This window comes from Lithobates pipiens, unplaced genomic scaffold, assembly GCF_037356315.1.
Source record: "Lithobates pipiens isolate NorthernLeopardFrog02 unplaced genomic scaffold, aLitPip1_a1.2 Scaffold_25, whole genome shotgun sequence".
Lineage (NCBI taxonomy): Eukaryota > Metazoa > Chordata > Amphibia > Anura > Ranidae > Lithobates > Lithobates pipiens.
In genome coordinates, this window is record NW_027507787.1 from 192,280,731 (window position 1) to 192,299,805 (window position 19,075).

General features: G+C 43.6%; 1 protein-coding gene across 1 annotated transcript in view; it reads right to left on the reverse strand.

Annotated features, from left to right (window-relative positions):
* LOC143930763 (uncharacterized) overlaps nt 1–19,075 on the reverse strand; it is a 72,437-nt gene that overhangs the window by 16,766 nt on the left and 36,596 nt on the right. Inside the window, exons 4-5 of the mRNA XM_077455339.1 lie at nt 13,739–13,891; nt 6,946–7,096 (exon numbers count right to left, since the gene is read on the reverse strand). Coding sequence (XP_077311465.1) covers nt 6,946–7,096; nt 13,739–13,891 — 304 coding nt within the window. The remainder of the gene's footprint in view (nt 1–6,945; nt 7,097–13,738; nt 13,892–19,075) is intronic.

Here is a 19,075-nt window from a genome sequence, read left to right on the forward strand (position 1 = left end):
GCTGACCCATACGCTGACCATCACACTGACACATACGCTGACCATCACACTGACACATACGCTAACACATACGCTAACACATACGCTGACCCATACGCTGACACATACGCTGACCATCACGCTGACACATACGCTGACACATACGCTGACCCATACGCTGACCATCACACTGACACATACGCTGACACATACGCTGACACATACGCTGACCCATACGCTGACCCATACGCTGACACATACGCTGACCATCACGCTGACACATACGCTGACCATCACGCTGACACATACGCTGACACATACGCTGACCATCACGCTGACACATATGCTGACCATCACGCTGACCCATACGCTAACCATCACACTGACACATACGCTAACACATACGCTGACACATACGCTGACCATCACACTGACACATACGCTGACCATCACACTGACACATACGCTGACCATCACACTGACACATACGCTAACACATACGCTGACACATACGCTGACCATCACACTGACACATACGCTGACCATCACACTGACACATACGCTGACCCATACGCTGACCATCACACTGACACATACGCTAACACATACGCTGACACATACGCTGACCATCACACTGACCATCACACTGACACATACGCTGACCATCACACTGACACATACGCTGACCCATACGCTGACCATCACACTGACACATACGCTGACCATCACGCTGACACATACGCTGACCATCACGCTGACACATACGCTGACACATACACTGACCATCACACTGACACATACGCTGACCATCACGCTGACACATACGCTGACCATCACACTGACACATACGCTGACACATACGCTGACCATCACGCTGACACATACACTGACCATCACACTGACACATACGCTGACCATCACACTGACACATACGCTAACACATACGCTGACCCATACGCTGACACATACGCTGACCATCACACTGACACATACGCTGACCCATACGCTGACACATACACTGACCATCACGCTAACACATACACTGACCATCACACTGACACATACGCTGACCATCACACTGACAAATACGCTGACACATACGCTGACCATCACACTGACACATACGCTGACACATATGCTGACCATCACGCTGACACATACGCTGACACATACGCTGACCATCACACTGACACATACGCTGACACATATGCTGACCATCACGCTGACACATACGCTGACACATACACTGACCATCACACTGACACATACGCTGACCATCACACTGACACATACGCTAACACATACGCTGACCATCACGCTGACACATACGCTGACCATCACGCTGACACATACGCTGACCATCACGCTGACACATACGCTGACACATACGCTGACACATATGCTGACCATCACGCTAACACATACACTGACCATCACGCTGACACATACGCTGACCATCACACTGACACATACGCTGACCATCACACTGACAAATACGCTGACACATACGCTGACCATCACACTGACACATACGCTGACCCATACGCTGACACATACACTGACCATCACGCTAACACATACACTGACCATCACACTGACACATACGCTGACCATCACACTGACAAATACGCTGACACATACGCTGACCATCACACTGACACATACGCTGACACATATGCTGACCATCACGCTGACACATACGCTGACACATATGCTGACCATCACGCTGACACATACGCTGACCATCACACTGACACATACGCTGACACATATGCTGACACATACACTGACCATCACACTGACACATACGCTGACACATACGCTGACCATCACACTGACACATACGCTGACACATATGCTGACCATCACGCTGACACATACGCTGACCATCACACTGACACATACGCTGACACATATGCTGACCATCACGCTGACACATACGCTGACACATATGCTGACCATCACGCTGACACATACGCTGACCATCACACTGACACATACGCTGACACATATGCTGACACATACACTGACCATCACACTGACACATACGCTGACACATACGCTGACCATCACACTGACACATACGCTGACACATATGCTGACCATCACGCTGACACATACGCTGACCATCACACTGACACATACGCTGACACATATGCTGACCATCACACTGACACATACGCTGACACATACACTGACCATCACACTGACACATACGCTGACACATATGCTGACCATCACGCTGACACATACGCTGACACATACGCTGACCATCACACTGACAAATACGCTGACACATACGCTGACACATACGCTGACCATCACACTGACACATACGCTGACACATATGCTGACCATCACGCTGACACATACGCTGACCATCACACTGACACATACGCTGACACATATGCTGACCATCACGCTGACACATACGCTGAAACATACACTGACCATCACACTGACACATACGCTGACACATATGCTGACCATCATGCTGACACATACGCTGACACATATGCTGACCATCACGCTGACACATACGCTGACCATCACACTGACACATACGCTGACACATATGCTGACCATCACGCTGACACATACGCTGAAACATACACTGACCATCACACTGACACATACGCTGACACATATGCTGACCATCACGCTGACACATACGCTGACACATATGCTGACCATCACACTGACAAATACGCTGACACATACGCTGACACATACGCTGACACATACACTGACCATCACACTGACACATACGCTGACACATACGCTGACCATCACACTGACACATACGCTGACACATATGCTGACCATCACGCTGACACATACGCTGACCATCACACTGACACATACGCTGACACATATGCTGACCATCACGCTGACACATACGCTGAAACATACACTGACCATCACACTGACACATACGCTGACACATATGCTGACCATCACGCTGACACATACGCTGACACATATGCTGACCATCACACTGACAAATACGCTGACACATACGCTGACACATACGCTGACACATACGCTGACCATCACACTGACACATACGCTGACACATATGCTGACCATCACACTGACACATACGCTGACACATATGCTGACCATCACACTGACAAATACGCTGACACATACGCTGACACATACGCTGACACATACGCTGACCATCACACTGACACATACGCTGACACATATGCTGACCATCACACTGACACATACGCTGACACATATGCTGACCATCACACTGACAAATACGCTGACACATACGCTGACCATCACACTGACACATACGCTGACACATATGCTGACCATCACACTGACAAATACGCTGACACATACGCTGACACATACGCTGACCATCACACTGACACATACGCTGACACATATGCTGACCATCACACTGACAAATACGCTGACACATACGCTGACCATCACACTGACACATACGCTGACACATACGCTGACCATCACACTGACACATACGCTGACACATATGCTGACCATCACACTGACAAATACGCTGACACATACGCTGACCATCACACTGACACATACGCTGACACATATGCTGACCATCACGCTGACACATACGCTGACCATCACACTGACACATACGCTGACACATATGCTGACCATCACGCTGACACGTACGCTGACCATCACACTGACACATACGCTGACACATATGCTGACCATCACGCTGACACATACGCTGACACATACACTGACCATCACACTGACACATACGCTGACCATCACACTGACACATACGCTAACACATACGCTGACCATCACGCTGACACATACGCTGACCATCACGCTGACACATACGCTGACACATACGCTGACACATATGCTGACCATCACGCTGACACATACGCTGACCATCACGCTGACACATACGCTGACACATACGCTGACACATATGCTGACCATCACGCTGACACATACGCTGACCATCACGCTGACACATACGCTGACACATACGCTGACACATACGCTGACACATACGCTGACCATCACACTGACCATCACACTGACCATCACACTGACCTACCTGACTCCTAGTTCCTGCATTACTCACACACAAACTCTCTCCATACAGCTCAATGTAGATCAGGGAAGAACCACCCTCCTCCTTACCTCTGCTCTTTGATGCTTCAGCGACCATAATCCGGGCCTCTCCTCAGCACTGGGTGTGCAGAATTGTTCAGGAGTCCACGCCAGCGCCGTCCACCCACTCCACCTCCACGATGTCCCTCCAGGGCCAGCGCCGTCCACCCGCTCCACGATGTCCCCGCCGGGGCCAGGCCAGCGCCTTCCACCCGCTCCACGATGTCCCCGCCGGGGCCAGGCCAGCGCCTTCCACCCGCTCCACGATGTCCCCGCCGGGAGGGAGGTCAGCTGACAGACCTCTCCGCTCCCATCTCCGCTGAGCCCCGCCCCTCCGCTGCACTCACAGAGACACACAGCGCCGCTCCACAGGGACAGGCTGGAGCAAAGGAGTCCCTGAGCGGCGCTGTGAGTTAAACCCATGTGAGCACAGCGGGCGCTCAAGGGGAAACATGGGGGATTGGTGGCGCCGGCGGCACACCACCGGGAGCGAGCGATCAGGAGAGGAAAGCTGACCTCACCCTGGACAGAGGCCGTAAGTGCGCCCTAGGTAGTAGTGCGCCCTAGGCGGCTGCCTACTCCGCCTAGTGGTAGCGCCGGCCCTGCCTCCAGCTGTTGCAGAACTACACATCCCATGAGGCATTGTAAAACTCTGACATTCAAAGACATGACTAGGCATGATGGGGATTGTAGTTCCTGAACAACTGGAGGGCCGTAGTTTGGACACCCCTGATAACTTGTTAAAAATGTGTGTGCACCAGGTACTGGGCTACAGCAATATGGAAAAGGAGACATTGCCTTTTATTCTTCTCTTCTGAGATACTGATGTTATGCTGCACCATTCTTCTCCAGCCAGGAGGGGGAGAGCTAAAGCCAAGCAAGCCCATAGACTTCTAGAGAATCCTGGCAGTGGTAGTTTGAGATAGCAGCCATACAATGGGATGAATAGACTTGCATTACATTACAGATCCCAATAGGCACTGTGCAGTAGGAGGAGTGGGGAGGTGATTTTTATTAAACTGCCCAGGAAAGTTCTTCCTTTTTACAATGAGGGATTTAGAGAGAGAGCATGTCTGAATAATCACATGCTAGTAGGAGGCCATACCAGAGGACATGTGAGCCTGAGACTGGGAGTGAGGACACCCGGAAGGCAGTGCAACACTGCCCACATTACAGCACCTGCACCACTGCCGCAGGGAGACTGCAGCATCCAGCTAACCTCTGCTTCTCACCACTAATCACCAAAGGGCCTTCGGGGAGAGACCAAGGGAGCTCCCCCTTCTACTGCAAGAGGTCACCACAGCATCCCGAGGCTTGGTGAAAGGGCTATTCACCCATTGCTGATACTGCCAGCAGGGACTGAGCCACTGAGCGCTCGACACCAAGTGTACTCAATCCATACTGCATCCATACTGCACTCTATACTGCATTTATTCCAAACCTAGATTGCACCTGTACCAACCTTGTGACGTATTATACCAAACCTTTACCACATTTCCAGAAACTATACCATACCTATACTGCATGCAGCTTTATTAGGACTGTCGTTAAGTGCACCAATGCTCTTAAAAGGCCCAATAATAACCAGCAGAAGCACATCACAATGAACTACCCCTTCTGTAATAATTAGTTTGTAAGCTGCCTTTGTTCCCTTGCCCCTCTGCTACCATCCTCCTTTTCCTTTGGACAGTGTATACCCAGTCGGTCTAAGACCAGTATTGCTGGAATAAATGAACCCCAGCACTCAGGAGTAGGGATGAGCTCAGTGTTCGACTGGAACGCATGTTCAACTCGAACACGGGCTGTTCTCCTGTTCGGCGAATTCAGAACTTTGTGGACTGTTCGCACCATATTCATGTGGCGCAAATGGCCCACAATGCACTACGCTATCGCAGTGCATTGCTGGCTCATGATTGGCCAAGCATGCACTGTGACCTCGCATGCTTGGCCAATCACAGCGCTGGCAGTGAGGAGAGCCATAATTGGCCACAGGCAGGATGCCTGTAGCCAATTATAGCTCAGGGGGGTTTAGTACACTCCCCACACTATATAAGGCCGCCAGCGAGGGGGCCTTGTGTAGTGTGTTGGCGTGCAGGGAGAGCAAGATAGGCAGGGACAGTGTATTTTTGCTTGGGAACCTAGCGATGTTAAAGTGGGTGTTGTGTGCCTCCTGCACAGTATACACCTGACGCTACCCCTTATTGCTGGTGTTGTTCTGTTTCTGTAATACAGGCATACTATAGACAGCCCCCAGGCACGATATTTAAAGGAATATTTCACTTTTTTTTCACTTTAATTGTCATTAAAATCAGTGCTCCCGAAAAAACGGTCATTTAAAAAAAAAAATTAGCATTGATCCATGTCCCCTGGGGCAGGAGCCGGGTCCCCAAACCCTTTATAGGACAATATCTTGCATATTAGCCTTTAAAATTAGCACTTTTGATTTTGAACGTTCGAGTCCCATAGACTTTAATGGGGTTCTAAAGTTTGTTCGAATTTTAGGTCCGTTCGAAGGTTCTGGTGCGAACCAAACCGGGGGGTGTTCGGCTCATCCCTACTCGGGAGATTAAACTTTACTACTGCTCACTGCTGTACTTGAGATGGCCTTGCTACTATTTATGCTGATCTGGACGCAAATATCATCATATGCCTAGTGTGAAACAACATATTCATGAAGACTGGCCAAAACGATATGCCAAACAATATTGCTGCCTAGAAGAATCATTATACAGCCACAAAATGCTAGGCATCATAGTCATTTATGTATGGCTATGAATATGTCATTGTGCCAAAAAGAAATTATGACTACACATAAATGGTTGAAAAGAATTTTACTTCTAGTGCCTAGTAGAGGTTTGTCTTCCATCAAAAATAGGATAGAGCCAGTCCTGTTGCTGATAGCTGCATATGGAGTCAGAAGTCTGGGGTGCTTAGGGAGAAGTAAGAAGTTATGTAATTGCTTCATCCAGTTGGAGATGACAGGGACCTAGGAAACAGAGAAGATCAGTTTTAGCAGATTAAAAAAAAAAAAGAATAGATTGCTATGATCAAAGTGAGATTTATTAATAAATGAAAGTGGAGCTCCAGGTACAATGCTGAATATACGGACCCTTGCTAACCTGTTTTGAGTTTTTTTTTGCATTTTTTTTTATTTTTAGTATGTGCATACACTTTACTGTACTACTATGCACAGCAAATTAGCACATTATAACAGACTTACCTGTCAAACGATCTCCTTCAGCACTGCAATGTCAGCACTCTTGTCTGTCACAGGTGCTGCCATCTTCTCCCGGTATTCCATCTAGGTTTGGACTCAGCCACATGAGTCAGATCAGTACCGAGTTCTGTCATAACTGTACACTGAGCGATGCATGTGTGGCTTAGTGTACATTAATATTGACAGACAGGGATTAATTACTTACAGTATGACAGAAGAGACAGGTAAGTCCAACTATCAGAATTTAATTCTGCTTTAATGCAGAACAAACCACATTTTACTGGGCACCATCAGTACCTGGAAGAACAACACTAGTTTAATTTGGATTTGTTGTGCAAAAGCATCTCCAATATATTGGAAGTACTGTATATAGCATTTTATTGTTTTTGTGGCCCCTTGCAGAAATAGTTCATAATTGAGGGGGGAGCCTAGAACCCTCAATAATCCACATGCTGCAGTTCCCGTTGTTTCTTCTTGGATCTCTTTAGCAGTGACATTAGCTAGAATGACTTTGGCTTTAGACGTCTAGTAAAAGTTTGCACAACATTGTCCCTAAGCTCAAAAAACTATACACATATACAAACAAGGAAATGATTCAAACCTCCATCAGTACCCCATTAATTGACACCTCATCCCTTTTTTTTTTTTAGAAATATTAAAAAAGGTTTTTTAAGGTAAACCAAGCCTAAGGGAGTGGGATGTTAACGGTGCAATAAGTCAAAAACTGTATTCTTATTAAAAAATTACAAAATTTATTTATACATAATTCATAAAAGCAGAACAATGATCCGTATAATCATACTGAGGTTATATACAACTTTGTGGTCCAATAGATGGTAAAGTTGAGGTAGTTGCGATTGATTTATCCCGACATGTTTCGCTTAATGCTTCATCAGAGGATAAGCCAACTACCAACATAATAAATTCAAAAAAGAGAAAACATAAATTAATTTCACAAAATACATTTCTTTGTACATAATTCATACAAGTAATCAACATATATAGTGTCCTTTAAACACTATATATGTCGATTACTTGTATGAATTATGTACAAAGAAATGTATTTTGTGAAATTAATTTATGTTTTCTCTTTTTTGAATTTATTATGTTGGTAGTTGGCTTATCCTCTGATGAAGCATTAAGCGAAACATGTCGGGATAAATCAATCGCAACTACCTCAACTTTACCATCTATTGGACCACAAAGTTGTATATAACCTCAGTATGATTATACGGATCATTGTTCTGCTTTTATGAATTATGTATAAATAAATTTTGTAATTTTTTAATAAGAATACAGTTTTTGACTTATTGCACCGTTAACATCCCACTCCCTTAGGCTTGGTTTACCTTAAAAAACCTTTTTTGATATACACATATACAGCACTTCATTATACTGTATATTTGTTTATTCATTTTTCTAACCTCAGTAATTTAAGAAGCCATTATCCCTGTTGCCAGTGTTTTCACTGAAAGCTGCTGTTAGTGCTACTATTCCCCAAAAAAACAATTGCTTATCTAAATGGTGGCACTCCATCAAAAATCTGTTAGAGATAGGTAAGAATGATATAACATGAGCCACTTTAAAAATAGTGAAGATTACAGGAAAATGGCACCATGCCACACAAGATGACAGGAAAATGGCACCCTGCCACACAAGATGACAGGAAAATGGCACCCTGCCACACAGGATTACAGGAAAATGGCACCCTGCCACACAGGATTACAGGAAAATGGCACCCTGCCATACAAGATTCCAAGAAAATTGCACCCTGCCACATGAGATTATGGGAAAATGGCACCCACACAATATTACAGGAAAATGGCACCCTGCCACACAAAAGATCAGCAGGCTAGATAGTAAAGATGATGAGAATTGGCTTCAGCTTGGTTCTCCACCCATAGAAGAACCCCCCCCCCCCAATGAATTTCAGGCAATTGGTATTGGGTGGGGTCTTCTATGGGTGGAGAACCAATCAGAAGCCAATTCTCATTATCTTTTACTATCTTAGCTTTAGCCCTGCTTCACATTGCAGTGATCAATTCGCATGCCAAATTGGCGGCTATTGCCGGCAATGGCACCGTCCGAATCAGTGCGATGGCAATTTTTTGGTGCCACACCAATTCCGAAAAGTAGTTTCTGTACTACTTTTGGCAACTTCAGCTGAACTCGCACAATTACATTCCTGCTGTCTTCCTGCTAGCTTACAGTCCGCTAATCCTGTGTGTGGCCAGGTGCCATTTTCTGTAGTCTAAGCTAAACCTGATGAACCTTATATCTCAACCAGCACACAGTGTCACCAGCCACAAGACTCACCTTCTGCAGCATTAGAGCAGTATTGTATTTTAGTTTAACCCACACTAAAAAGAGTGAAGATGATGAAAATGGTAAGGGACATTTCCAGGTTCAGGGAATTTTAGTGAAATCTGCAGTTTAAATGTTAAATAATTCCTTGCAAACCAAATTTTGAAGTCAATTCACACAAACGATTATGCACAGACACATACTTATTTGAGAGAAGGAAGCACATTAAAGGCCTCTTGGTTCATATGCTGGCTGAACCTGTTTAGCGTAATTGTCAGCGTATTTCCTCCACCCAGGTAGCCCAGGTGCAGCACACAGCTTGTGATTGACATGAATGGCTGTGCACTGCTACACTTGTGTATATAACAGGGTACAACATATGGGCATACGCACAAAAAGAGAAAAATGGCTAATTTTTGCATACACCCGTTTGCTGTATGCAAGAGTCCAAACAATGAATATGTTGCAGTACTATCCAGAGGCCTATGAACTTCCTAATCTTAAGAGAGGGGGGTAGGGGGTCTATAAAGCAGTAGTATTCCTTACCAAGGTTATACAACTGCTCAAAAACAAAACCTACAGTAGTGCGGTTTAAAAAAATGCATTGCTCTTCACCTGCTCCGGTATTTTGAAGCAAGCACAGTGTGATTAAAAATAAGTTTGTGGAAAAAAAATCGGTCATGTGACTGAGAGAACTCACCACAGGATCCCCACCAAGGGTGGCATTTTATGAATGGCTCGTAAAATGCAGCCCGCAATGTTGAGTAATACTGAGGATAGTGAAAAGCTATATCTGCTTTCTGTTATAAATGGAGCCCAAGCTGAACTGCACTAGCCATTTACTTGTTGCCTGCGTTACTCTGGTGGGTGGAACACAGGCAAACATAACATGGAAGCCTAATAAACAATAACAACATGGAGGCCATGAATTTTTTACAGCCGATCACTGTAAAAATAGTGGCAACCAAACTCTCCATACAGCAACCTGCAGTACCTACTGTTATCTGTTCTAAGTCTGCGAAAACAAAAATACACTAACCACAAGTTAATCGAAGAGTCTCAAATTTTAATTACAAATGCTCCCTCCCCCTCAGCCTGCCACACTCCCGTTGGGCTTGAGAATATCTAGAAATGATAGTCTCCATTACCCTAGAATCTGTCAGCAGGTTCCCTTGTTAATAGCAGTGCTTAATATTCATGAGTAAATATTTTAAAGAAATAATGACGGCAAACAGCCAAATGGCTGCTGAGACGAGCAAGGGGGGGAAAGAACTTCCTTTTTGAGCTATCGCACTTGAGACGGGAGAGAATATGAACAGGAATTTATCATGATTAGGGAAATGCAGTGGGGAGATGTAGTTATGGAGGAGGAGGGTAAAAAAGATGAATTTGAGCAATAATTTTAAATAAAGGAAGCCAAATGGAATTGTTTCTCCTTCTCCGATTCTACTTGCTGAATTTTCTCCTTCAAACAATTTATGATGCCAATTATGAGGTAAACCGTATGCTGGAAGTTCTGCAAAAGTTTGGCCTGCGCAGAAGCTGTTCTCTGCAACTGCTGTGTATATGACTTCCCTGAGAAGGCCGAGACAGCGTCTGAAACATCACCTTCACTAAAGGTTAGCAAGTGAAGGAGAGGCCTTGTGAAGTGAAGGAGGCCTTGTGCACAGTGGACTTAAAAACAGGTGTTTCTGCCTGTAAAAGCACATCTATGTTAGCCTAAGTGTTCATGCAAACATAGATGTTTACAGATGTATTAGAAGAGGCTGAAAAAAAAAAATCAAAAGTGTGTAGACAGGTTGAATTGTGTTTGGTTCTAGTAAGTTAGTGGCTGGCCCAGGTGGGGAAAGGGGTTAACTTGTGGAAGTTCAGTTCCCGGGCTTTTTGGTCTTAACCAGCCTACTAGTGCTATAAAAAGGGGGAAGGGTGAGGTCCAGGAATAGGCTCTTTCTAGCTGAACTGGTTGGTTCTGTACGTGGAATAAGGACTGCTGATGAAGACACCAGGACTTCTGGAGACATCCAAGCCATGAACAATGCCATAATGCACTCTCACCTCACAGAGGTATGCCTGGGCAGCCACACCACAGTAGTTAGGGTTAGGGGAAGAACATTGTTCATATTGAACTGTATGCTGCAACCTGATCAGTAAAAATTACTTCAACCATTATGAGCCTGGTCTGAAGTTATTCAAAGAGGTGCATGTTGGTTCTGGGTCTCTAAAGCACATAGGGGTATGAAGTAATATCATTATAAAGGGTTAACTCAGCAAAGACAAGAAGAGGAGTATAGTTGCTATGGGTCACCAAGTGAAGGAACAAGCTAAAAGCAACCATTCTTCATGTGGTGCCTGGTAAGGCGACAGGTGCTCCAGTAGCGAGGGGGTTGATGTCTGGCTCCCTCCCTAAGCCCTTGTACACACCGTCGGACATTCCGACGGAAAATGTCTGATCGGACCGTGTTGTCGGATAATCCGACTGTGTGTGAGCTCCATCGGACTGTTTCCGGCGGAATATCTGACGGACAAAGTTTTAGAGCTGGGCTATAAAACTTTCTGACAACATGATCCGATCGGACTTTGTCCGATTGTGTGTAGAGAATTCCGATCGGAGAAAGTGCCACGCATGCTCAGATCAAATTCCTAGACCAAAGCTATTGGCTACTAGCCTGAACATAGTCCCGTCGTAACTAAATAACGTTGTCACGTTACGTACAATCGGATTTTCCAACAACTTTGTCCGACCGTGTGTATGCAACACAAGTTTCGGACAAAATCCGTTGGACAAAATCCGACGGATTTTGTTGTCGGAATGTCCGACCGTGTGTACAAGGACTAACAGTCAGTTTCCAGTAGCAATTGGATCCAAACTCGCATTACAGAGATTCATGGCCTGGTCACGGGGTACGGGAAGGAAGGAGGTAAGCGAGAGCATGCATAAGGTCTGCACTATGTGCACAGCAGGACCCCATTCTGTTACTGGGAGTGGGGTAAGAGAGTTACGCTGGACTGGTGGAGTGGGCGCAGGCTCAGCATGTCCCCTCTAATGCAACATACAAGTTACAGTGTGTAGTGACATGGGACAAGTCACTTTTCAGAGGAACTCTGTATTTCTTTACTGCACACAGCTAAGGCTTATTTCTAAGTTGGAGAACTGCCTTAATGTTAAGTTCTTTACATTACTGCAGCCTGATTCTGGGCATTGCTAAGCACGCACCACGCAAAAGGTACCTCCACGTGTAGTGCAAGCATGTTCAGGAGAGGAGCTGAAGAACAGAAAATGCGCTGAACATGCCTAAATGCGTGTCAATTTGCATAACTATGCCTATATACTAGATGAGTTTAGGCACAATAATGCATTCCAGTGGCTGAAATAAATTAATATGTTGGCCAATGGAATCCATTAACATTTAAATGCTTGACACGTCTAATCGCGTGTGTAATGCCGTGTACACACGACCGGACTTCCCGGCAGACTAGGTCCGACGGTCTTCCCGACGGACTTTCCAAAAACGAACGGACTTGGCCAAACACAATCACACCAAAGCTCGACGGATTTGACTGTGATGACGTACAACCGGACTAGAATAAGCAAATAGCTGCCCTAGCGTCAGTTTTCGTCCGTCAGACTAGCATACAGACGAACTGATTTTTCAACTGGACTCGAGTCTGTCGGAAAGATTTGAAGTGTTCTAAATCTAAAGTCCGCCTGATTTTTTTCGACAGCAAAGGACCAATAAAGCCCACACATGGTCAAATTGTCTGGATGGATTGTATGGATTTCGTTCTGTTGGCCATTTTACATGGCTTCAGATGCATTTTTTAAGCAGCTTTTTTTTCTACTATGAATTCTGGCGTTTAGATGCCCTTTGTGCATGATTCCTTATGCAGTCAGGATAAAGATGGCATAGTGACCAATATAATGACAGGTTCTTTGCAGTTTTCAAAATTTTCACATCCTGCACTGCAGACTAAAATATAAAATAATTGGGGCTGAGGGTATATTCCTAATTATTGATGTATTTTATGTATAATTTGTTATTGAAAATGACTAGAAGGAAGGTGATATCATAGAAAAGTTCCTGCTACAGGCCCCAATATATCATTTACCTTTTTCATCAGCATGGTAACTTTTGTTATTCGGTCTTGAGCGCAATACCACTGCTCACTCAGCTGCTTAGTGATGTAAAAGTGTTTTCCCAGCTGGTAGTAGAAGAAAAGCTTTGAAGGTGGAGCCAGCATTCCCAGCTCAGATCCATCGCTCTGAAAATCAATAAATCAGGTTAGTAGTCATGTACGGCATGTGAAGATCACAGCGACTTCAAAATGTTTACATTAAAAGTGGCAATTACAAAATATACTGTAATCAAGCAAAACCCAAATTACATGTGGACTTGTAAACTCTTCACTCCTTCAACAGCTGGCAGTCTACTCTGCCTACTCTTCAGACCTGGAATGTGAATGTGCTTATGTACGCCGCAGGACCCAGTGGTCCTGCATTGTGTATAAAGGTGTCAGTAAAGGGGGCGGCCAGTGAAGTGCAGCGGCTTTGGGGGATTGGCCATCTGGTAATGAGGAATCCAGGGAGAGCAAGACATAAGAGATAGATATCTAGTAGACATGGGCGCTGTCAATAAATTTGTTTTGTTCTGTTCCGTTACGGTTCGTATTAAAATGAATTCGTACTTCGTATTTCGTGTCTGAAATTCCATTTCAATTCGTACGAAATACGAATTGTCTTTAGCTTCGTTAACTTGTACGAACGTTCTTTATGATGAATTTAAAGGCAAAAATATACCTCAATATGACAGTCGATGCTGATGGAAGTTTGGTTTTTAGCCAAAATACGAAATTCCGTTGAAGAATTTCCAATCCGAAATACGAATTCTCATTAGATGAGGGGCTCCCACCATCCCTGTGCTGTGCTGACTTCCTCCTTGCGATTCGTAAACAAAAGTTCGTATTTCATACAAAATTCAGACGCATGGCAATTTGTATTTCGGATCCTCCCGAATGTACGAATTTAGGGAAATTCGTACGAATTTGAGATTAGTATGAAACGAATCGCACATGTCTAATATCTAGCTATATAGACTTTGTGCTAACAACCTCCATTTTCATAAGCATACTTCCATTATCCTGTAAAAGCTGTGTAGCGTGTCTTAATGTGACTGTGCAAACCAATACCCAGAGTAAGAATAAATACACTATCGATCTTTAATCTTATGTTTTATATGATTGACATCTCACTGGGAGCTGTGGACTTGAGTATCTAGCCAGTGGAAGCAAGGCCACTATACTACTGCAAAGCGCTATTGACCTCTTCTTACTGGTGAGGTCTATTCAAGCAGTGGAGAGAGAGGACACCCATCTGGGGGGTGAAGGGCACTGAGGTGTGTGTTTTCTGTTAAGCAAAGATCCGTTCTAGTGGATGGGATTGCATAGTCAGAAAGATCAACTATATTGGATTTTTATGGACTTTTTTTTTTTTTTCATGGACTGATGTCTATGATTCTTTATGATTTATATGCATTATTCACATAATATGCTGTGTGTTATTTATCTGATGGTCATGCATATATTGTTTTATGCATTATAGTCAGATACACTTATATATATTAACAGCGAATATAAAAAGTCTACACACCCCTGTTAAAATATCAGGTTTCTGTGGTGTAAAAAAAATGAGACAAAGATAAATCATTTCAGAACTTTTTCCACCTTTAATGTGACCTATAAACTGTAGAACTCAGTTGAACAACAAACTAAAATCGTTTAGGTGGAGGGAAGTAAAAATAATAATAAAAAAAATAATATGGTTGCATACGTGTGCACACCCTTAAACTAATACTTTGTTGAAGCACCTTTTGATTTTATTGCAGCACTCAGTCTTTTTGGATATGAGTCTATCAGCATAACATATCTTGACTTCACTCTTCTTTGAAAAAACACTCCAAATCTGTCAGATTGCGGTGGCATCTTCTGTGCACAGCCCTTTTCAGACCACCCCACAGATTTTCAATGGGATTCAGGTCTTGCCTCTGGCTGGCCCATTCAGTCTTGTTCTGGTGAAGCCATTTCTTTGGTGATTTAGATGTATGCTTTGGGCCATTGTCATGCTGAACGGTGAAGTTCCTCTTCATGTTCAGCTTACTAGCAGAAGCCTACCTTGATGAAGGACCCTTGTCTAGCTAAAACAGCCCAAAAGCATGATGCTGCCACCACTATGCTTCACGTGGGTATGGTGTTTTTTTTTTGGTGATGTGCAGTGTTGATTTGCACCAAACATTTCTTTTGGAATTATGGCCAAAAAGTTCAACCTTGGTTTCATCAGACCATAACACATTTTATCACATGGTTTTGGGAGACGTCAGATGTGTTTTTGCAAAATTTTGCCGTGTTTGAATGTTTTTTTTTTGCAAGAAAAGGCTTCCCGTCTTGCCACTCTACCCCACAGCTCAGATGTATGAAGAATACGGGAGATTGTTGTCACATGTTCCACACAGCCAGTACTTGTAAGCCAATATTGTTGTATGCCTCTTGGCAGCCTCCCTGACCAGTTTTCTTCATCAATTACGAGGAACGTCCAGTTCTTGGTAACGTCACTGGTGTGCCATATTTTCTCCACTTGATGGTGACTGTCTTCACTGTATTCCATGGTATATCTAATGCCTTAGAAACTCTTTTGTACCCTTCTCTTGACTAATACCTTTTAACAAGGAGATACCTCTGATGCTTTGTAAGCTTGGCTTTTGCGGTAGGATGCGACCAAGAAAATGTCAGGAAAGACCTACTAGAACAGTTGAACTTTATATGGGATTAAGCAGAGGCACCTTAAATGATGGCAGGTATGTACTGGCAGATGCGTACTGAGTTTAAATGTGATTGCTTAATTCTGAACACAGCTACATCCCCAGTTATAAGAGGGTGTGCACACTTATGCAACCACATTATTTTAGTTATTATTTTTACTTCCCCCTAAAAGATTTCAGGTTGTTTTTCAACTCGGCTGTACAGTTTATAGGTCACATTAAAGGTGTGTAGACTTTTTATAACCACTGTGTGTGTGTGTGTATATATATATATATATATATATATATATATATATATACAATTTTTATTTATTTTTTTATTTTATTTTTTTACACATGAAAGGTGATCATTATATTATTGTTTTTTTAGTTTAAAAGTAACAATGTTGGATGTGCTACATAGAAATACCCCCATGAGATTTTTCCTTCTGTCAGTGCTTTTCTGTTGACTCCCTTTCCTTTCATTTCTTTTCCTTGTGTTTTGGGATAAGAACACAGGGGAGACCTTCCAAATTGATGACTGCCATGACGGAAGTTCTAACCCAATTAAAAAGCATAAAATCCAGTGTTGAAATGTAAACACATCAACAAATACATTTAAAGAAGAGAAATGATCCCCACATTCAAATAATACAACAATAACCAAATAAGGAATGTATTTATTTTATGGTGTAGCACCCTCTACTTTAGGTAGGTGCTAGGAGTTGGATTTTTCGTAAGTGCAGGTAAATGTAATCAGGCCTAGTTGTGAGCTAGGCCTTTTTGTTTTGATCTGTATGGGCTGCGAGTGGCTCAGTGTAGGTGGTGACTCACAGATAGCATCATCGTTTGGTTACCTCCCTTCTGCTTCTAGAGGATTCTGGAAGGAAGGAGGGGAAGAGAGGCGGAGCTGTCTGGGGTGTCAAAGTGCACAGTCTATTTGCTTTTGGTAAATCAACCTCAAAGAGCAAACTGGCCATATATTTAGAATAATATGTCAGCAATGTTCAATGTATCTAGCATATAGCCAAAATAGTTTTGAAGGTGTAAAATAGCATCTAAATACAAAACAACCCCCCACATAAAACAGTTTCTACTAACATGTCATCATAAAGCATGTGATGAATGTCCATATTGAATAAATTCATGTCCTTGCAGGTAGCATGTACTTTTTGTGCTCATGAGACATCACAGTTTTACAATAAAAAAATTAAATAAAAATGCAGCACAGGGGTTAAGTGGCTAACACTTCTGTCTAGCAGCACTAGGATTATTGGTTCAAATCCCAACCATGACACTACCTGCCTGAGTTTGCATGTTCTCCCTGTGCCTGTGCGGGCTTCCTCCAGGTACTATGATTTCCCCCCACACTCCAAAGACATGCTGCTAGGTTAATTGGCTCCTGTACAAGTTGGCCCTAGTATGTGTACGTATGAATGAGAGGAATCTTAGATTGTAAGCTCCTTGAGGGCAAACTGATGTAAATGTACAATATAAATGTAAAGCACTACATAAATTGACAGCGCTATATAAGTACCTATAATAAATAAATAATTTTAACCTGACGACAAACACAAAAAGACACATGACACGTGTTCAGTAATCAATACTCCTTTAACACTCTAAAGACATGCTGGGAGGTTAATTGGCTCCTGTCTAATTTGGTCCTAGTATGTGTATGTATGAATATGAGTTAGGGACCTTAGATTGTAAGGGCAGTGATACTGCTTAAATTGACAGCACTGTATACAGTAAGTACCCGTAATAAATAAATAACTGAATGCACAAGGTACAGATGTTTTGAACTATTCAAAGCAGTGGCAGCCAGTCCATAAGGTCCCCCTCCTCCAAAGTTTCATAGTTTCATAGTTAGGTTGAATAAAGACACCAGTCCATCCAGTTCAACCTGAGTGAGTGTCTACAATTGTCCCTATCCCTGTACACTGCACACTCACATTGGTCCCTACCCTCAAGGAGCCCACAATCCAAGGTCCCCATATACTAGGGCCAATTTTGGACAGAGGCCAATTACCCTACCTGCATGTCTTTGGATTGTGGGAGGAAACCGGAGTACCTGGAGGAAACCCACACAGGCACAGGGAGAACATGCAAACTCCAGGTGGGTGGTGTTGTAGTTGGGATTCGAACCAGGCTGCAGAACATCCGAACAACCAAAGTTCGGCCCAAAGTTATGCTCTAACCAAACTGTTCGCCCATCCCTATACCCAAGCATGTGCAAGGAAAAAAAAAAAAGCATTTTTGCTTGCACGTGAAGCTCTGCTGACTTCCATCATCCAAAGCTCTGGGGCAACTGCACATGCAGAGTGACTTGCAACTGCATTTTGCAAAGTGCACAGTCTATTTGCCTTTAGTAAATCAACCCCTGCGTATGTACTGTACTATTGTAGTGTGCTTTAATATGCATATGGTTAATGTTTCTCCTTGATAGGATTCTTTTATAATAAGTATGATATTTTAGCAATTTGTTATGTTTACATTTCAGTCTTGGATCACATAATTTTGCCTTATATTTTTACTTCGTGCACTGTTGAAACACCATAAAATGTGGCTTGATCTTGTTGCTTAATGTTGTGAGAATGTTGGTGCTTAGATTATAACTAACTAAAAATGTATTGGATTTCATTTGCTGCCCCAA